Here is an 18,906-nt window from a genome sequence, read left to right on the forward strand (position 1 = left end):
CAATTTCACTAAGACACGTATCTTTCATGCAATAAATTATAGGGAGAAGACAACACACAAAGAAGAGATTTCACGTGACGTTCGGATACCTCATCCCGCTAGAAGAGATTTTTGCACGTGAAAAAAAAATCACGTGTGGATACCTTATCCTGCAGTAAGGAAAGGCCACGTCTTCTTAACGAAGACCCTTCCCGCCTTAGTATTATAATAGATACGACTATACGAGAGATATTCTCAATATAGATCCATGCCAGCATTGAGCATTGGGATATCTCCCCATGAGGCCATGAAATGTGGAAGGCATTCCCAGTGCATGTTGGGGTGGGGCGTGTGTGGGGTGCGCTAACTTAAATGAAAATTGAAAAGCAGAGAGAGAGAGCTTGCAGACTGTTGTGGATCACCAACAATGTTCTCATCCCCTCAGAAGTGCTTCATCCACCACTTTGTATTGCATCCCTAGCCTATTATTTGTATTTGGATCTCCAACGATATCTGGCCCGCTATAATGTTGCTCTTTTAGATCGGAACTTTAGCCCGGAGTTGTTAGCTTTCTTGGCCACCTTGGACTCTTTTCAAGTTCATGTTGTATTTATATATGAATCCGGATCTAGTAGGCACAATATAGTAAGCACGTTTAATGGGCACTTAGATAAATATTCTTACAACTTTCAAAAGTGGTTTTGAATTTTTTCAAGGGAAGGGTGGGAGTATTGTGCCTACATGATCCAGATTGTTTCTATACTAGCAGGGACCCGGGAAAAATCTAAAAGATTTAATAATTTTATTTAATATTAATTATTATTAAATTAATAATTAATCTTTTTTGTTAATTAACTAAAAGTATTCAAAATTATTGTTAATATCTAAAATTTTAATAATTGTATTTTTATTTAAAGTTGATTTACATAAAATAATTATTCTTAATTTAATATGAATAAATATTTTTTAATAAATTTAGTTTTATTAATAATTTATAGTAATTTTAATAATTTTTATTACTTTTAAATGAAATTTTGATTAACTTTAAATAAATAAAAATAATTACAAAAACTAACATTTTTATTAATTTCACTAATAATTAACAATTATATAGGAATGACAACGGGTGGATTCAAGACAGGGCACCAGCATCCCTGTCCCTGCCTCATCGTCAAGACACTCTACCCCATTCCCGCCCCGTCCTCAATGTCAAGCGGGTTCAAGGCAAGACAATCACTCCTCGATGTTGAGCGAGTTCAGGGGCAAGCATCCCTGTCCCTGCCTCATCGTCAAGACACTCTACCCCATTCCCACCCCGTCCTCAATGTCAAGCGGGTTCAAGGCAAGACAATCACTCCTCGATGTTGAGTGAGTTCAGGGGCAAGGGACCCCACTCCTCATCAAGGATGGGAAATCCTCGAATTTCCCCGCCTTGTCCCTAGTATTGGGCGTGTTCAAGTAGCGGTGTAAATCAGGTCATGTTGGGCCGAGCCTTGGGTCAGGCCACGCCGCAAACCGAGCCAAGCTATGAGAGATCCATTTAAAAAAATGAAAAAGATGTTTAAATTTTTATTTCATATGATTTTTGATGTATACAATTGTTTATATATATACAATTAGACCTATTCATGGGCCATGTAGCCCGACGGCCCAGCCCAGTCTGACCTGCTATTTTTCACGCTTGGACAAAATTTTAGGCTCGTGGGCTCGAGCTCGAGCTTTCTCAAATAAGCCTAGCCGAATACTATTACATATATAAAAAGGTATGTGCTTCTTAAATTATTAATAAATATCAATTTACTATTAACAAATATAAATTAGTTTATTAAATTATTACTAAATTAATATAATATTAGCTTATAAAAGTATATTGAAAATAAGACATTTTGTGTATAAATCGGGCTTGAGCTTCGGGCTTTATATAAGGGTTGGGCTCAGGCTCAAGATCTAGGGCTGATGGTCAAGCCGGGCTTGGGCTCGGGCTTGCACATTTTCTGTTGATAAAGAGGCCAGTGTTAATTATAAAACTATGATTTTTACAAATTAAATTTTTTATTTAATTCTAGTCTAGTATAAAAAATATATAATATATATATATATATATATTAATATAAAATTTGTTATTTAAATATTATATAATAATATTTACCACATATGCATATAACTTCCAAGTTGAGCTCATTAGGGGTTGTTTAGCTTGGGCCCTATCCGCTAAAGCTATCATTGGATTCCAAAAGTTTGATACCAAATTAGACTTTGGATCTAATTATCCCTAATAATGAGTAGGCATGGTGCGTATCTCAACTAGACCTAACTCAAAAGAAAATAGTTGCTTGATCTTGCAAATTTATAGACCTAATTGGGTTAGGTTAAGTTATAAACGATTTGTTACTTTTTATTATTAATTATTAAAATATTGTTAGCGGTTAAAATTTTATAATTATTAAATTACCGTATCTATTTAAGATACAGTAATTTATGGAAATTGTCATATTTTCAGAAATATTGCTAATTTCTTGGCTAAAACTAATTAAATGTATTTTTCTACTACTTATAGCTTAAATTATAATTACTGCTAATTATAGTTTAAAAATAATTTTTGTTAATTATATTACCATTAATAATGAAAATACATTATTTTTAATTATTATTCAGTATTTTTTTGCAATAAAATACAATTAATTTATATTTTTAATTATTTTTAGTATTTTAATTAAGTTGTAGGCTTTTCAGAATTTTTTGGATTTTTAATTAATTTTTGGTGTTTTTTCATTATTATTCAGTATTTTTTGCATATGAGTATTTTTCAATAATTTCCAGTATTTTCATTATTTTTGCATATTAGTCACTACAAAATTAATTTGCATTTGCTTTCAGTAAAAATAATTATATAACTAAATAAATACCATAGTTATTAAAAATACAACTAATTTTCAATAATTTCTAGCTTGGGTATTTTTTAATAATTTTTTGTATTTTTTAATAATAAAATACTATTAATTGTATTTTAATTATTTTAATTAAATACCCTTATTAATATAAAATATTGTTAATTTTCAATATTTTTTAATTATTTTTAGTATTTTAATTATGTTTAGTTTTTTCAGAATTTTTCTGATTTTTAATTAATTGTTGGTATTTTAAAACTATCAATTAATATTTTTTATTAGCATTTATTAAGGTCTCAACTCATAAGTTATCTAATAATATTATTATAACTATCAATTAATATTTTTATATTTAAATTTCTTATTTTCTATTAGCGTTTATTAAGTTGGATTTTTAAGTGGAATTGAAACACATTTTTAATATTTACTAAGTTTTGTTAATATTTATTTTTAGTGAAAATTTAGTGGATTTTTAAATTAATAATTTTTTGATTGTTTAACTACAACCTATTTATATTATTTGATTTATATCATGGTTTTCAAAACCGGACCGGACTAGAAAAATTGGGAACTGATCGGTTCCATTTTACCCCAGAACCGTTATTTCACCAAAAACCGTTGATTTGGTCAGCAAACCGCTGACCTAGGCTGTCAAACTGTTTGAACCGTCCAACGATTTTGGCCATTTTTTAATTTTTTATCAGAATGGGTCATCCGTTTAGTTTGAACTAGGGCTGTTCATGGGTCGTGTTGGGTCGGTTTACTGCAGTTTTTCCAACCGACACGGCCCAGTGCTAAGCAAAACCGACCTGGTCGGTTTGAGTCGGGTTGGGTCGGTTTGGGTCAGTTTTGGTCCTAAGTTCATCCCTGTGATAAAATCTTGCTAAAATTTAAATTGAACATAAATTGAACATCATTTCAGCCATCTCCTATAATAAAATTTAAATGAAAAGTTAATCACAAAAGTTGTTCATTAATCACTATTCACTAATCCAAAGTTTCTTCCAACCATTCAAAAACTAGGTGGCCTAATGGGCTTTGGAACTTCATGTTTGAACTAGGAACTAAGTCGGTTCGGTTTGAGTTGGTTTCGGTTTTCTTGTGTGAAAACCGAAACCGACTCGAACCATCAGTTTAGGAATTTGCACAACCCGAAACCGACCCGTGCTGATGAAAACCTGGCCGACTCGGATTGGGTCGGTCCGGGTTGGTCGGTTTGGTTGGGTTGGGCCTTCTTATGAACAACCCTAGTTTGAACGATCGCACCGTTCAACCCGGGAACCAGACCTCTAACCGGGTTGGTTGTCTAGTTCGGTTTTAAAAACCTTGATTTATATTATTACTACTCTCTCTCTCTCTCTCTCTTAAATGTAATAATAACATGCATTAAAATAAGAGGCCTTGAAAAACCCAAAGGTCTCTCTCTAATAGTGTATAGCTTTATTAATCTATATTACTGTTTTATATTTTTAAAACAAAAGAAATTAAGAAAAAATACAAAAAATGGAGAAAATAGGTAAATAGCTGCTCTCAAAGGAGAAAGCTCCAAGGCCTAGTGTGTGCTAAGGGGATTGGGAGCTTTCTCTCTCTCTTTCTCTCTCTCTCTCTCTCTCTCTCTGTGTATCTATATATATATATAGGTTTGTCCATGTGAGCATGTCTCTCATTTGAGAGAAGCTATTTACCTATTTTCTCCATTTTTTTTTGTATTTTTTCTTAATTTCTTTTGTTTTAAAAATATAAAACAGTAATATAGATTAATAAAACTATACACTATTAGAGAGAGAGGGAGAGAGAGAGAGAGAGAGAGAGATGGAACTTTAACAAATTTTAATTTAATAAAATTAATGGAATTGTTTGGAATTTAATTATTAATTACTTTTAATAATAATTTTAATTTTAGTTTTATTTTATATTAACATTATTTTGGAATAATAATAAATTGACATTTTTATTATTTTCTATTAAATACTAATTTTGTTTAATAAATGTTATTGAACTTTATTTAATAACATATTAATAAATTTGTTTTTATTAATTATTGCTTGATTAAATGTTATTAATTTTATTAATTCTTGTAAGTATATTAATTATGAAGTTAGATTTTTTGAAGTACTAATTTTTATTAATAAAAACATTTTTATTAAATAAATTGCATTGATTGACTCAAACATGTAATAGAAAATAAATTGCATTAATTTTATATGTAATAATGAATTTTAAAACCATAACTTTTTATCTAAGAACCTTAAAATTTTGTTTAATTGATTCAAACATGGAGCATGGATTTGAAAAACGGTTTGGATCGAAGTACAGACCGGTCTATCCAATAGAAAGTTAGAAACCCATTTACATGGATTGACAACGGATGAACAATACATCTTTACTTTGTCGTCCTTAACCCGAATGTATAAATGGTCTATACGCGCAATCAATTACTTCCAATTGCCCAAGCCCAATTAATCGGAAAATGGCCAGTGGCCATTCTGAACGAAATCTAGGCAAGTTTTATTGTTGTTCCAGTCATTGGTTGGCTTGTAAAGGACCGAAGAAAATTGAGAAGTGAGAAAAGGAACGTTAAAAAGGACTTTGTCTAAGCAAAAATCCTAATAGATGGATATCTAGAAACTCATCTCTATGGTTCTAATGGAACTACCAACACCGACAACAATCTATTCATCTCCAATTGGGTGGGTAGGCTATCCTCAAGTCCTCATTACGATCTATTCATCCATCGTGGACTGGTTGTATCAGGTTACATTTGCAGGGAAATTTTCATCTTCGTCTCTCCATGACCTAACACCGCATATCTCATTGGATGTGTTTTGTTGGAAAGATATCCCAACTCTGCTTATCCACCACTGTGTACCACTAGCATTGCTAGGTAATCAATCACAAGTGAAACACACACACATGAGGCCCACATGCTAGTATGTATATCAAGCAGTGACATACATGTCCACTTGTTATTAGTATTGCAATACACAGACAGCGGTGTGAGACATTGACGACACTTAAGATCAGGTCATATCATTTTTTGAAATCTAAAACTAACTACAACTAATTTAGATTCCTGAATGATACGTTGGTCTACAACCACATGCAACGATAATAATGTTGGAAAGCTTGAGGCTTGGCTGTATGGATTAATGTGCCACGTGGTAAAAGCCTGTGAACAGCACAAGCTGTTAAAAGTAGATGGCCAAAGTTTTATCTCCTTCATCCTCCCCCCGGTTTTATTGAATGAATTAGATAGATTTTATTTATTCCATTAAGAAAATAAAATTATCACATTAATAGCCTTCCATTAAAATCAAATAGTCATTACCAACTGCGATGTAGTAGTTCTTTCCAGGTAATAAGGCTCGTTGGTTTGCAAACTATGTTAATGAGTAAGAGTGCAAATCGACTGAGTTGTAAGTAAATCCTGATTTACTAAAAAGAACTCAAGAAAAAATTATAATATTACAATAGTCAGAGTTGATTGGCACAAGTGATACAAGGGTGGAGGTTGGGTGACGGAGTGAGTCCCAGACCGATCCGGCACATCATTTTTCATCCTCCTACCGTTAAGTTTGGACGGACCCATGTTCGAGAATAACGCTTATTCGGGGGTAGGACCACATAAATAAGTATTTATTTGCGTTTGGGAAGTAAGCCCAAATAAATGCTTATTTGCAAGAATAAGTAGGTGTTAAAAAAAAGCTTAAATTTTGAATGTATTTTTAAGTACTTATTTTTCTTTGGTCCACCACATTATTTTGAAAATACCTATACTACTTTTATTTGAAATAAGTGTTTTTTTTACCAAACACTCATAAGCTTTTATTAAAATAAACACTTATATTTATCAAATTAGCAAAGCAAATCGTTCAAAATACACGCCATATCCATCCCTCATCCCTCGAATAATTGGCCTCAAGACCTAAAGTGCCTCCCAAGCCCAGTGGAACCATTCAAAACCATCACTGGTAAAATCCATTATCCATCTCATGAGCAATTAGCCCGAAGGCCTTATTTTAAGTGCATAAAAAGGAGAGAATGCGAGATGCAGCCCAAGCCCACTGACCCATTTTTCTCTGCCAAAGGCAGAGAGGAAGCCAAAATGTCACGGGGGTAATCGTTGGGGCCCCGTGCGGCACTCGAAATGGGCGAGTAAGCCTACGAAACAAAGCAAACACACACACAAAGGCAACACGAAGGCACACGAATTAGCAAAAGGCTACTTGTATTGCATTAATCAGTGGTAAGCACAAGCACACAGTACAGTGTCGAGGGGATCTCGTGCTTAACCTTTACACGCTTATGAGCTCACTCGACTACCTACCTCCCCTCAAAGAGTACGTTAAGCTTTTGGGGGAGTGACAATAAGATGAAAAAGCATACTACAATATTACAATATTGCCATTGGCAGCCCCCCATACAAAAGTACATGTTTAGCCCACCCATGGCACACACTCGGACGTTGGAGTTGCGGCTGAAGGCACAGTGGATGGCACTTGATGGTGCGACGAAGAGAACCTTGTTACAGTCTCCCCCACTCAATTCAGTCTTCGTCCTCGAAGACTAGCTTCTGCTTGAGGCTTCAACTTGTTGTTGGTGAAAGAAGGTTCTTCGACTGCTCCCCGAACCGGGTTTCTTCCAACTTCTGCTTGAGGCTTCAACTTCTTGTTGGTGAAAGAAGGTTCTTCGACTGCTCCACGAACCGGGTTTCTTCCAAGGCCCAGATAGTAGGTTGGGTAGATTGCTAGTGGATGTTCTCGATGGTGGGGAAAACCTATGGCTAGCCCCTAAGTTAAGTCCCTGCTTGGCTGCTTCAAGGTAGGATTTTGACTTGTTCCTGATGGTGGTAGGAAGGTTGGTGGCCAAGGCTAGGTCAAAATGGTATTTTGGATTGTTTGGGTGTTGGTTCCCATGCATTCTTCCCCAAGGGTGACTCGCAAGGCTACTACGGGATTTATCTTGAGGGATAATGTGAATGTGGCCCCTAAATGGCTCAGGTGGCACTCGCTCTCCCCGATGGTTGTGGCAGTAGGTGTGGGCAAAGTTTGTCACGGCCTTGGGTCTTCTGCTTTGCTTGGTGGTTGTTGACACGCACGAACCCTGTTGCTGGAGAGGTGTAGACGGCTGGATGGCCTGCTGCTTCCTGCTGCTGTTGTAGTTGTTGGCTTGAGGGGCGGCTTCTTCCGCCAGTGGAGTGGGGAACTTCTCTGCTTCCTTCAGGTTGGTGTTGAACAAGGCTTCTTCGTGAAAAAGTTGTAGTGCAGAAACTTGCTTTCCATGAACCTTAGTAGAAGTCGTAACTGGTACCATGCAAGGGGAGCGCTCGTCCAAGATGCATAAAGAGTTGATGTGAGGTAGGAGTGCTGCTTCTACTTGTCTCATGAAATCCATTCCCAAGACAACTCGAAAGTCATCCAGGGGTACCACTGAAAGATTAATCTTGCTTGTCCACGGCCCAACTTGGAGGTCAACCCCACGAGCCATGCCTTCAATCGCCTTTGCCCCAGAGTTCACGGCCTTGATCCACCCTGTCTCTTTCACAGTGTTCAGCTTGAGTCGCTTGGCCTCGGCAACTGAGATGAAGTTGTGGGAGGCCCCTGTATCAACAAGGGCTTGAGTCTGCTTCCCGCCGAGGAGGATGTCTACATACTTCAGCCCCCTTTGGGCTTTCTTCGGCCTTTCATGATTGGGCCCTTTCTTCACCATGGCGTTAAAGAGTTGAAGGGCGCCCACTCTAGGCGCCCGTATAGACTTTTCCTCATCACTTTGCTCGTCATCACTGAGCTTGGCGACAAGGGCATTGATCTTCTTCTTGGTTGGCCAGTTGCGAACCAAGTGATTTCCCCCACAAAGGAAGCAAGAAATTGGGGACCCAGCGGTTCTGGGCTTGTAACGGTGCTGAGGGCCTTGCTCTCCTTGTGGCTTCTTCCCATAGTCTTGTCTTGCTGGCTTGTTGAAGCTGGAGTTGTCGTACGGAGGGCGTGAAGGACTTGCTCCCCCACTCGATTTAGGGGAACGCGGGTTTTCTGGCTTAGGGGTTTCTTCATCTGACAAGCTGGTCTCATTGAGTTGCTCCGCCACTGCCATTGCCGTGGCGAGGTCCTGTACGTTGCGGCGTTGGAGTTCTAGTTCGGCCCATGGCTTCAGTCCGTCCATGAAGTTGAACAGTAGATCCTTGTCGGACATGTCCGTGATCTCCAAGGTAAGGGCTGAAAACTCTTTAACATAATCGTGGAGTGAGTCCTCATGCCTGAGTGATTTCAACTTCTTCCGTGCCAGGTACTCTACGTTCTCTGGGTAGAATTGCCGCTTTAGTTCTCGTTTGAAATCAGCCCATGTCTCGATGGTGCACGTACCCCGTTCAATGTCTTGGCATCGCCTGCGCCACCATAGCATAGCAATGTCAGTCAAATACATAATCACTGTACGAATTTGCGTTAGGTCATCATCAATGCCAGCGGAATGGAAATATTGTTCCATTTGCCACAAGAAGTTGTCAAGTTCTCTAGCATCTCGGGAGCCGGCATAAGGTGTGGGCTCCCGAATCTTCACACGAGCAGGAGCTAGTGTTGTGGAGGGACTTGGAGTGCTGGCCACTAGTCTCTTGAGGAGCGTCATGTCTCCTCTAAGATCATCCAATTGAGTCTGGAGGTCGGAGGGAGAGGCCATGGCCACTTTCATGGCCACCCATTCAGCTCTCATCTCATCCACCTGGTCTTGGATGTCGGATCGAGATGAGCTCCCTTCTTGTCGGGATTTTGTTCCAAGGACTTCCTTGAGGGTTCTATTCAGGACGTCTTGGACCTCGTTCATAATGCCATTTAAACGGGCTTCTAGCTCCACCACGGAGCTCTCAATTGTTTCCACATTCAAGTGGATTTCTTCTACTCGGTCACGCATCTCCCCAACAGTCACTTCACAGCGAAGGATGCGTGTGTCGAAGGCAGCAAGCGCGTCAACTGACTTGTCAAGCTTGCTTGTCTTGGATGTGCGACCCCCTGGGGTCTTCTCTGTAGTGGCTTCAACGCCTAGAGACTCATCAGTCTCCCTCGCATGGGCAAGGCCATGCCTAATCTCGTCGGTGAGTTCCTTGTTGTGCTTCATTGTGCCACCACTAGTGTTGCTATGCAAGGGTCACGAGCGTTGAGGAGCAACCCGCTCTGATACCAACTGTCACGGGGGTAATCGTTGGGGCCCGGTGCGGCACTCGAAATGGGCGAGTAAGCCTACGAAACAAAGCAAACACACACACAAAGGCAACACGAAGGCACACGAATTAGCAAAAGGCTACTTGTATTGCATTAATCAGTGGTAAGCACAAGCACACAGTACAGTGTCGAGGGGATCTCGTGCTTAACCTTTACACGCTTATGAGCTCACTCGACTACCTACCTCCCCTCAAAGAGTACGTTAAGCTTTTGGGGGAGTGACAATAAGATGAAAAAGCATACTACAATATTACAATATTGCCATTGGTAGCCCCCCATACAAAAGTACATGTTTAGCCCACCCATGACACACACTCGGACGTTGGAGTTGCGGCTGAAGGCACAGTGGATGGCACTTGATGGTGCGACGAAGAGAACCTTGTTACAAAAAGGCGGGGCGGGCGGATTCGAACTCGCCGCACGTACTTCCCGCTGTTGGCCATTTGGTATTTGTGCGTAATAGTAATACGAGTTCGTGTTTGTGTATGATAATATGAAATGCCGCCTCCCTAGTCCCCTCCCCCCCCCTCTCTCTCTCTCAAGTCGCAAGTCGCAAGTCGGAAAATAGATATATAAATCCTTCCAAGTTCCAACCCCAATTTGTTTTCCATCGCTTTCTACCCTTCCCTCCAACGCTAACAATTTTGTGTTCTGATATTTCATAGTTTCATTCATACATGTCGGTCTCCGGCCAAGGTTCGAGTCGCCCGCACCAACAACCCCAGTATCAGTTTCAATTGCATTCACAGTCTCAGTCTCAGATTCAGGCTTCTTCATATCAAATTCTAGGTCCTATGAAACGCCACTTCCCTTTCTCTTCTACAAGGCTTTCTTCTTTTTCCTTCGCGCCTTCTCCCCAATCTTACGAACACCGTCTTTCTCCCGATCTTTCTCGAAATTCCCAAAGTGGCCACACCGGCGCTGGGTATGGAGAACCGACCTTCTGTAGGACTTCGGTAAGTCTCCAGCGACAATTTGATCATCGGTTCTCTGTGCTCAGCGTTTTTGTTTACTTTCGCATTGTTCTGTTAGTTGCAATGGATCTGCATTTGTTCGTTTTCCCTTTTCTTGTTTATTTTCTATTGTCTTTTCAACTCTGTAATGTTTCTTTTGTGGATCAGTTGTCGGCATAGAATTTATAATTATATTACGATTTGTATTTGTTAGGTTTTCATCTTTTCTTCTCAAACATTTTTTTTTTTTTATTTTGTTGGTTTATGGATACCAGTGAAATCCATTTTTTCTTATTATGAGTGTTAGATGATTGTCTGTTTCAAAGGTTTTGTTTTTAAACTCACGTAAAGCAATCGGGATGTCTATGTATCACACTATGACACTAAGAGAGAAGATATGTATTTATCCTAGCTCATGGCTCGTTAATAGTGTCAAGTTCATTTTGGTTGGCCTAATTTAGAACTTTTATTACTTAACAAGTAATTGAAGTTATGCATTTAGATTGGTTAATCACAAACAATATGTTTCTTGTCTTAACTTTCCTAATCTAATATGTTCGAATGTAAGTTATTTTAGCCAATGTTTGAAAAACACAGGCAAGCCCTGTTTGTGTGTGTGTGTTTTATTTATTTATTTATTTTCTTTTTGCAAGTCAAAGACCAGAAAAAAAACTATAAGCTTAATTTAAGCCTTTGTTTGATGTTATTAAAGACGTGTAACTCCATACTGTTATACTGTTAGGGAGGCTTTTATTCCAATAGTCATGGTATGTGCTGCAAGTAAAACTTGTTACAGTTTCCTTCTTACTCAAACCAAGGAATACAAAGTTTGGGACACCATGGTCTCCACCATCAAAATTCTAAGTGTGTGTGGTCTGAGGTGGACCTCATGGAGGGGATAAAATCAATGTTGGAATTTGCAATTATGAGTGATCCAGTTGCAGGTGGAATTGTCTCAAAGAAGCATCTTCCAATTTGGAAGGTGATGTATATATTCAAGGGTTTAAATCTTTGATTGAGGAGCAGTATTGTTAGTAAGGTAAGCCAATGACTAATCATTTTGCCCTCCCTAGTTGATGAAATGACTGTTCAGTGCCTGGGTGCTGATTTGTTGACCACAAAGAAAGTTGTATCACAAAATAAATAATGACTACAAACATTCCAATTAAATAGTGATACAAAACGTGTAATTTCAATCTTTTTTTTTGTAAACATAAAACGAAGGGCTGGATAGGCTGAAATAGGAAGTTACATCTTTCTTTCTTCAAAAAAATAGCACAACCTTGGTTATTTGATAAGGTCCCCTTGTTTGTGGCAATACCATTTCGGCACACCACTGGTTGGTCGAAGACATAATAGAACTCCTTTACTTTTCTTCTTTTATTTTATTCTTTCTATTTGATATACCATTCCTTACAGTGACTAAACTAACCAAAAGTACATATGATCATATAAGTGAGCTATTATCTTGGTTAGTAAGGATGCATGACAGCATGAGCATTTTAGACCCCATTATATCCCTTTAGTGAGTAAAGTGTTATCATTCTAATACTTGAATCAGTTTTTGGACTGAGCTTTGATTTTTTTGGTTGTCAATTCACAATGTAAATATTACAAAAGAAAATTTTCTTTTTCTTCTATTTATTTATTTTGCAGTTAAAGCAAACAAAAGAAATGGGTCATATTGAAGCTCAGTCTGGTAAATGGGCAACACATCAAGGATATAGTGAAGCGGATAACAGTCCTCTTACACCTATACGTGCTACAGGTGGCAAACGTATCAGTAAACAAAAGATGTCAAAACATAGAAAATATGGGCCACAAACTCCTGGATCCAATACAGGTACTCTCTTCATCACTTCTTTGGTACATTGTTGAAGAAACCTACTTTTGAATCTATTTGGACATGTATCGGGTACCCTTACATGGCTAATTATTGTTTCATGTTCATTGGTCTTGCAGAAAACCCTGCTAATACACTAACTCCATCTAGTAGTTGTCGGTATGACAGCTCTCTAGGTTAGTCAAGGTTAAGGGTTTCCTAATTTATTTCTCGGTCTGTTATATTGATTTTATTGGCACTGCTTCTGATAAAGGATGTAATCTATCCTGACAGGCCTTTTAACCAAAAAATTTATTAGTTTGATCCAAGAGGCTAAGGATGGCACTCTTGATCTGAATAATACTGCAGATGTCTTGGAGGTCTAAAATCTTTCCCTACTCCATTGCTGCTAAAGTTTTAACTTTTTATCTTTTCACATTTGATTATGGCTATTTTGATTTTCTATACCCAGTGGTGTTTTTGCTGTTAGATTTATTTCTTCTTACTTTTTGATAGGTCCAAAAGCGCAGAATATATGATATTACAAATGTTCTTGAAGGAATAGGATTAATAGAGAAGACATCTAAGAATAATATACGTTGGAAGTAAGACAAGAAATTCTTCCTCAGTTGTATTCTCTCTATTTTTCATTTTACTTTCACTCTTAAATACTCACAACAGTGAATTGACACAGGGGACTAGACATGTCAAGACCAACAGAATTGGATGACCAAGTTGCAAGGCTGAAGGTATTACAATCTTAACAATAGCAAATTATGCCTTAGACCTAGATTCTTTTTTTTTTTTTTTTTTTTTTTCTGTTTCTGAGTACTCTTATGCTCATTTTATAGTGCACAGATTGTTTAACTTTCTTGTTATACATGTATATTCATTGCTGCTGTTGTTTTCTGTGCTAACATTAAAAATTATTTTGAATAGTTATGGTTCTAAAGTAATATTTTTGAACTTTCAACTGCTGATTTAATGCGTTGTATACATGACATATTGGAGAAGAGTCTTAGTTCCAGAAAGTGAGGAAAAAGTTGCAGATTACTTTTGTGAATTGTTTCTTGCCTTAAAGAGGTGGTGAGAAAGTACATGACATCTTATAGAAGTAGAAGTGGTTCACCTTATCAGGGGAAATGATTGTAAAACCAGGATTATTATAAAAAATTTGCAAAATGAACAGAAAGTGCAGGACCATATTTTGTTCTAGGTGCAACACTGCTCTCCTTTATACATAGCCTATTGGAATTGACCTGCACACGGATCAATTTATAGGAAGAAGGTTATGGCCTCCTGCATTTATTTTAGGCCCTATTGCCTTTGCATTAATCTTCTCTAAATCATGAAAAGCTTAGGGTTAATAAGGGGCTGATAATGCTCATACGATCACATGTTGAACTTCTGAAAAATTTCTGCTTAGATCATTGGACTAGTGGTGTCAATTCAATAGAGAATAGAGAAGATAGTTTTATGTGAATTCTAACAAGGTTATATGGACCAAACAAGCTGAGCAAAGGCCTTCCTTTTGGAAGTAGTTGCATAGCATCCAGTCAATGCAATCTACATTGATTCATTGCAACTGAAGTTAATCTGGTTTGAGGTTCTTTGTTTTATTGAGCTAATTTCCATAGGTTGAACCATATATTCTTCAGAAAACTGAAAGCATTAGAAATTAATACTTAGGCATGGAAGAAGGGTTTCCTTTTTTTCCATCTTCTAGAAGAGATGTATGGATCAGTCTTGGTTTCTCCCTCCATTTGAGATCTTTAAGTTAAATTTTAGTGGTTATAGTCTCTATAACACAAGAAATTCAGGATAGTTGGGATGGTTGGAAACCATCAAGATGCATGCTGATGGTTTGCACAGGTCCCATTTGGGTAGGAGACACCACTTAAGCTGAGCTGCTCTCTTTGCTCCAAGGGCTTAGCCTAAGATACGTGGTTATTCATATAAACAAGTTGAGGGAGACTCTGAGGTCATCACTTGGATGGTGGGGAATAATTCTATGTGTCAATTGCAACTTAAGAATTCCATTAGGAAATAACTTTTCATACAGTTACCAAAAAAAAAAAAAATCTAAACTTTTCGTACATAGCTTGAGGTTTCTTTCAACTGGGTACCAAGATTGCAAATACTCTATGAGGCCATCTAGCTAGAGGGGCTCCCCAGAGGCAGGTTGTTATCTTGAGTTGGATGCTTGCATGATAGAAGAGAGTAACAAGTAGACTAACTCCAATTCTTTACTTTTTAGGAGGATGATATCTCTCCATATGTATTTGTGTTCTTATTATTCTTTAACTAAGTTCTGCAATCAGTTAGCAATCAAACAAAAAGGGATTCTTTGTCTTTGTAAGCTTAGAAAGATTGAATGAACAAATCCTGGAAAAAAAATTAACTGTTTTAGACTGAAATGAGGAAATCAATTCTTTTCGGGATGTCAGGCATGAAAGTTGGAGTGGGGTAGTAGTTTGGGGAACTCATTATGATAGGGAAATCAGGTGTTGACAGAACCCAAGTGCCTTATTGTCTCAGGGGAATTAAAAACATGAGATTTCTTCAACAAAATAGTAAATGCTAGGCAGCAGTCTAATGCTAAAATGGAAATCAAAGTTGATATATTCGTTGAGGATGAGGATAAAGTTAAGGAGCAAGTTATCAGGTCTTACTCTGATCAATATTTAGAACCATCAATATTCCACCTTATGCTTCACTTTCTGGGTTTTCATTGTTTTCCTCATAAATATCACGAAAGGCTTACCTATCCAAAACAAATTTACCTATCAAAAAAAAAAAAAAGAAAAAAAGAAAAGGAAGTGGGGATTGTACAAGATTGAGAGGCCTCTTGGGCAAGAAATGTTGAAAGCCCTTGGTGAAAGAAAGGGTGAGAAAACACTAGGAGTAATTTGTCTATTGTATCCATACTTAATCCTTAATTATCTTGTATTTCTCTCATAGTGCATTTATTGGAAAAAATGCCTTATTATCTCTCGGTCAGCAACAATGACTTGAAAGAATCGCTATTAATCCTACCACAACTAATAAAATAGGCAACTAAAATAAGAGAAAATATTCCAGAAATTAGTAATATTCAAATCTCATCGCTGACAAATAAAATGGTGATAATTCTCCTTGAGCCAGTTAATTCACAATTATATGTAACTAAAAGCCCTTTTTGGCAACAGCACATTCAATGTGGGGAAAAAAATTCTTGATCCTGAATAATGGCCTCAAGAAAAAGTGACATTTGCAACTTCAACTAAACTCTAATAATGTTGAAATTAATTAGGCCTTTTTCCTGATTAGATAGGGTCTTATGAAAATTGGGAATTTGGAAAATAACCCTAAAACAGAAAAACCTGAAAATTATGAAACTGCCATTGAGAGAAATTGGGGCCATTTTGATTTTTTTCTCCAAGGTTGATTTCTTTCCCTGTTGCATCATAATGGTACCAGAACAGTGGAAACAGCAAACAATTTTCTCATCTAAAACTTGACCTGCTTGGGAAATCCTGCATAGGGGCCTAAAGACTTCAACTGGAGCCATATAATTTAAAGCCTGTGGAACTGTCAGCCTTAGTTGTCTTAATTACCTTTAAACTAGAGTTCAATTGCTAGACATGGAATATTTTTCATCAAATGCTTCACCCTTGTTGGCATAAGTCTGAGTAGAAAACTATCCATGAGGCGCAAAATACTCTGCTATGGAAAATATGCCGGGTGAACCGTGGTTTACTAGCTGAATTAAACACGGTAGCTACTGCAGGAGTCACTTGACCTTACTACAAGTAAAAATTTTTTTAATAGTTGGCTGGCAAAGCATGATTGTATTAAAATGCTTGGAGAAGAGGGTTAATTGTCACCCATACTGCTATTATACTGGGATGTTTTGGGTTGGTAGGGTGAATGAAACTAAAATTTGAGAACTCTTGTGGTAGAGCACAGTCCTGGTCTTGGGTTGATTACAAAAGATTATAATTTTCATGTATGCAAATTAAGCTTTATACATCTTTGATTACTATAATATTAAATCCAATTGCTTATTTGACAGGCTGAAGTTGAAAGTCTGTACGATGAAGAATGTAGGCTTGACAATAGAATAAGGTTTGTTTAACCTGTGAATATATACTCTATGGTACACCTTTCCAGAGAATTGGGCTGATGTCATGTTTCCTCATCAGAGAAAGACAAGCAAGCCTGAGAGCCATGGATGAAGACGAAAAGAACCGAAAGTATACTAATTACCTAATGTTGATCAATTTACTCAAATTACCTTTTGGTTTGTTCTGCCTGACAAGTTGTGTGTGCACTGTTTAGATTTCTTTTCTTGACCGAAGAAGACATAATGAACCTTCCATGCTTTCAGGTTCACCCTTCTGTGCAACTCTTTAGTCAGTGCTATCCATTTGATGTTCCTTATATCCAATAAATTTTTGTTATGCTATGTTTTCTGAGGCAGAATCATACACTTGTCGCAATAAAAGCTCCTCAGGCAAGTTCTCTTGAGGTCCCAGATCCTGATGAGGTGAGTGAGATGGATGGAGAGGATCTAAGTTCAGGAAAGTTTTTGTGATGGTCTTTGACTGGCCAATCATCTTTGTGAACAGGATGCTGATTATCCGCAAAGGCAATTCCGAATCATTGTTAGAAGCACTACGGGACCAATTGATTTGTATCTATTGAGGTATTCCTTTACTTCCCTGCTTTTTGCCTTTTACTTCTGCAGCAATGCTAGTCACCGCACATGCCATTTTGTCACTAATTTGATTTAAATTCATGCAGTAAATACGAAGGACAATGTGAGGATATAAATGTCAGATGGACAAAATTACCCGATACTTATACTAGGAAAATTAACCATAATAGAGAAGCCGATTTGCTACAAAAGATCCAAGATACAACGTTATCCGAGTCTGGACAGAACCAAGATAACCAAAGGATTTCATCCAGCTCGCTCAGTTTACCTGGGATTCAGAAAATCGTACCTTCAGATTTCAATGTAAGGATAAATAGAAGCTTCATTTCTCACTTTCAGAAGCTAATTGAAGGATATGTAGAACCTTCATACTTTCACCTGCTGAGTCACAAAACTTTGACTTCCTTTGCACTGGTTGCAGATTGATGATGATTACTGGTTCCATTCGGATCTCGAAGTCAGCATTACAGATCTGTGGGGTAAGCAAACCACATAGACAGTGATCACTTTCTTATTTGGTTGCATACTAATTAAAAAAAAATATCTGACGCTTGTTTATTCTATCATTTTGCTACTCCTTTAGGGAATGAGGAATGGGCTGAAGTGGATGAATTCCTTAAAGATGAGTTTGTAATGAGTGACAATGCATTAGAACAGCCTCAGATGCTGCCAGGCGCTTTCCAAAAACACAGAGAAATAGAGATGGATCATATTACTGAGAAGACTTGAAAGATGTTCCTTCGTTTTACCATTACCATCAATGGTGTAAATTTTGTAACTAGATGGTTCTTTTTAATCATATCAATAATTTAGGTTTTGTTTGGAAAAGTTTTTTTCTTTCGAGCTTTGGGCAGTGCAAAACAAAATACTGCCAAAAAGTGCTTTCCACGTTAGATAAAAATCTATATTACTTTAAAAAGCACGAATGACCTCAAGAATATTTTTAGAATTTTCTAAGGATAGAATTTACCCATCTATATTTAAATTTAATGATAAAAAATGAGGGCAAATAGGGTAACCGGCTCTTAATATTAAATAAGTTGAAAATAGGTAGTTTAAAGATATTCAATGTATTCAATTCTCTCTCATTAAATGCAACATTTAAGTTATTAACTTGCATTCATTTTCATTGAGTCTTATATTTAAGTTATTTTTGTTTTCTTTTCATTATTAAGTTCTATTATTTAAATCTATACTTGATAAATTAATAATAACATAAAAGTTTATACTTTTAAAATCTACCTAGCAAAGATAGTGTTTTCATCTAAGTGGTGGTCAGAAATTAAATCATTTTGGGTCAAATAGGTTAATTCATGTTGTCATAATTAAATAATAAAATTAAAAAATAGATAAA

General features: G+C 37.0%; 1 protein-coding gene across 1 annotated transcript; it reads left to right on the plus strand.

Moving 5' to 3' along the window:
* The first annotated feature begins 10,387 nt into the window (after window positions 1-10,387).
* LOC104595891 (transcription factor E2FB-like) lies at window positions 10,388-18,380 on the plus strand. The gene is made up of 14 exons (XM_010256850.3): window positions 10,388-11,034; window positions 12,688-12,874; window positions 12,994-13,050; window positions 13,148-13,233; window positions 13,370-13,458; window positions 13,548-13,602; window positions 16,908-16,960; window positions 17,038-17,088; window positions 17,174-17,222; window positions 17,316-17,381; window positions 17,464-17,540; window positions 17,639-17,855; window positions 17,974-18,031; window positions 18,136-18,380. Exons 1-14 carry the CDS (start codon window positions 10,756-10,758, stop codon window positions 18,279-18,281), a joined length of 1,470 nt encoding a protein of 489 aa, XP_010255152.1. The 5' UTR covers window positions 10,388-10,755; the 3' UTR covers window positions 18,282-18,380.
* Window positions 18,381-18,906: the final 526 nt, after the last annotated feature.

This window comes from Nelumbo nucifera, chromosome 5, assembly GCF_055504915.1.
Source record: "Nelumbo nucifera cultivar China Antique chromosome 5, China Antique-T2T, whole genome shotgun sequence".
NCBI lineage: Eukaryota > Viridiplantae > Streptophyta > Magnoliopsida > Proteales > Nelumbonaceae > Nelumbo > Nelumbo nucifera.

Coding starts and splice junctions, on each gene's coding strand:
- LOC104595891 (XM_010256850.3), top strand. CDS start 10,756: ATGTCGGTCTCCGGCCAAGGTTCGAGTCGCCCGCACCAACAACCCCAG. Junction 12,875..12,993: donor AACTCCTGGATCCAATACAG/GTACTCTCTTCA, acceptor TTGGTCTTGCAG/AAAACCCTGCTAATACACTA. Junction 17,856..17,973: donor TCGTACCTTCAGATTTCAAT/GTAAGGATAAAT, acceptor CACTGGTTGCAG/ATTGATGATGATTACTGGTT.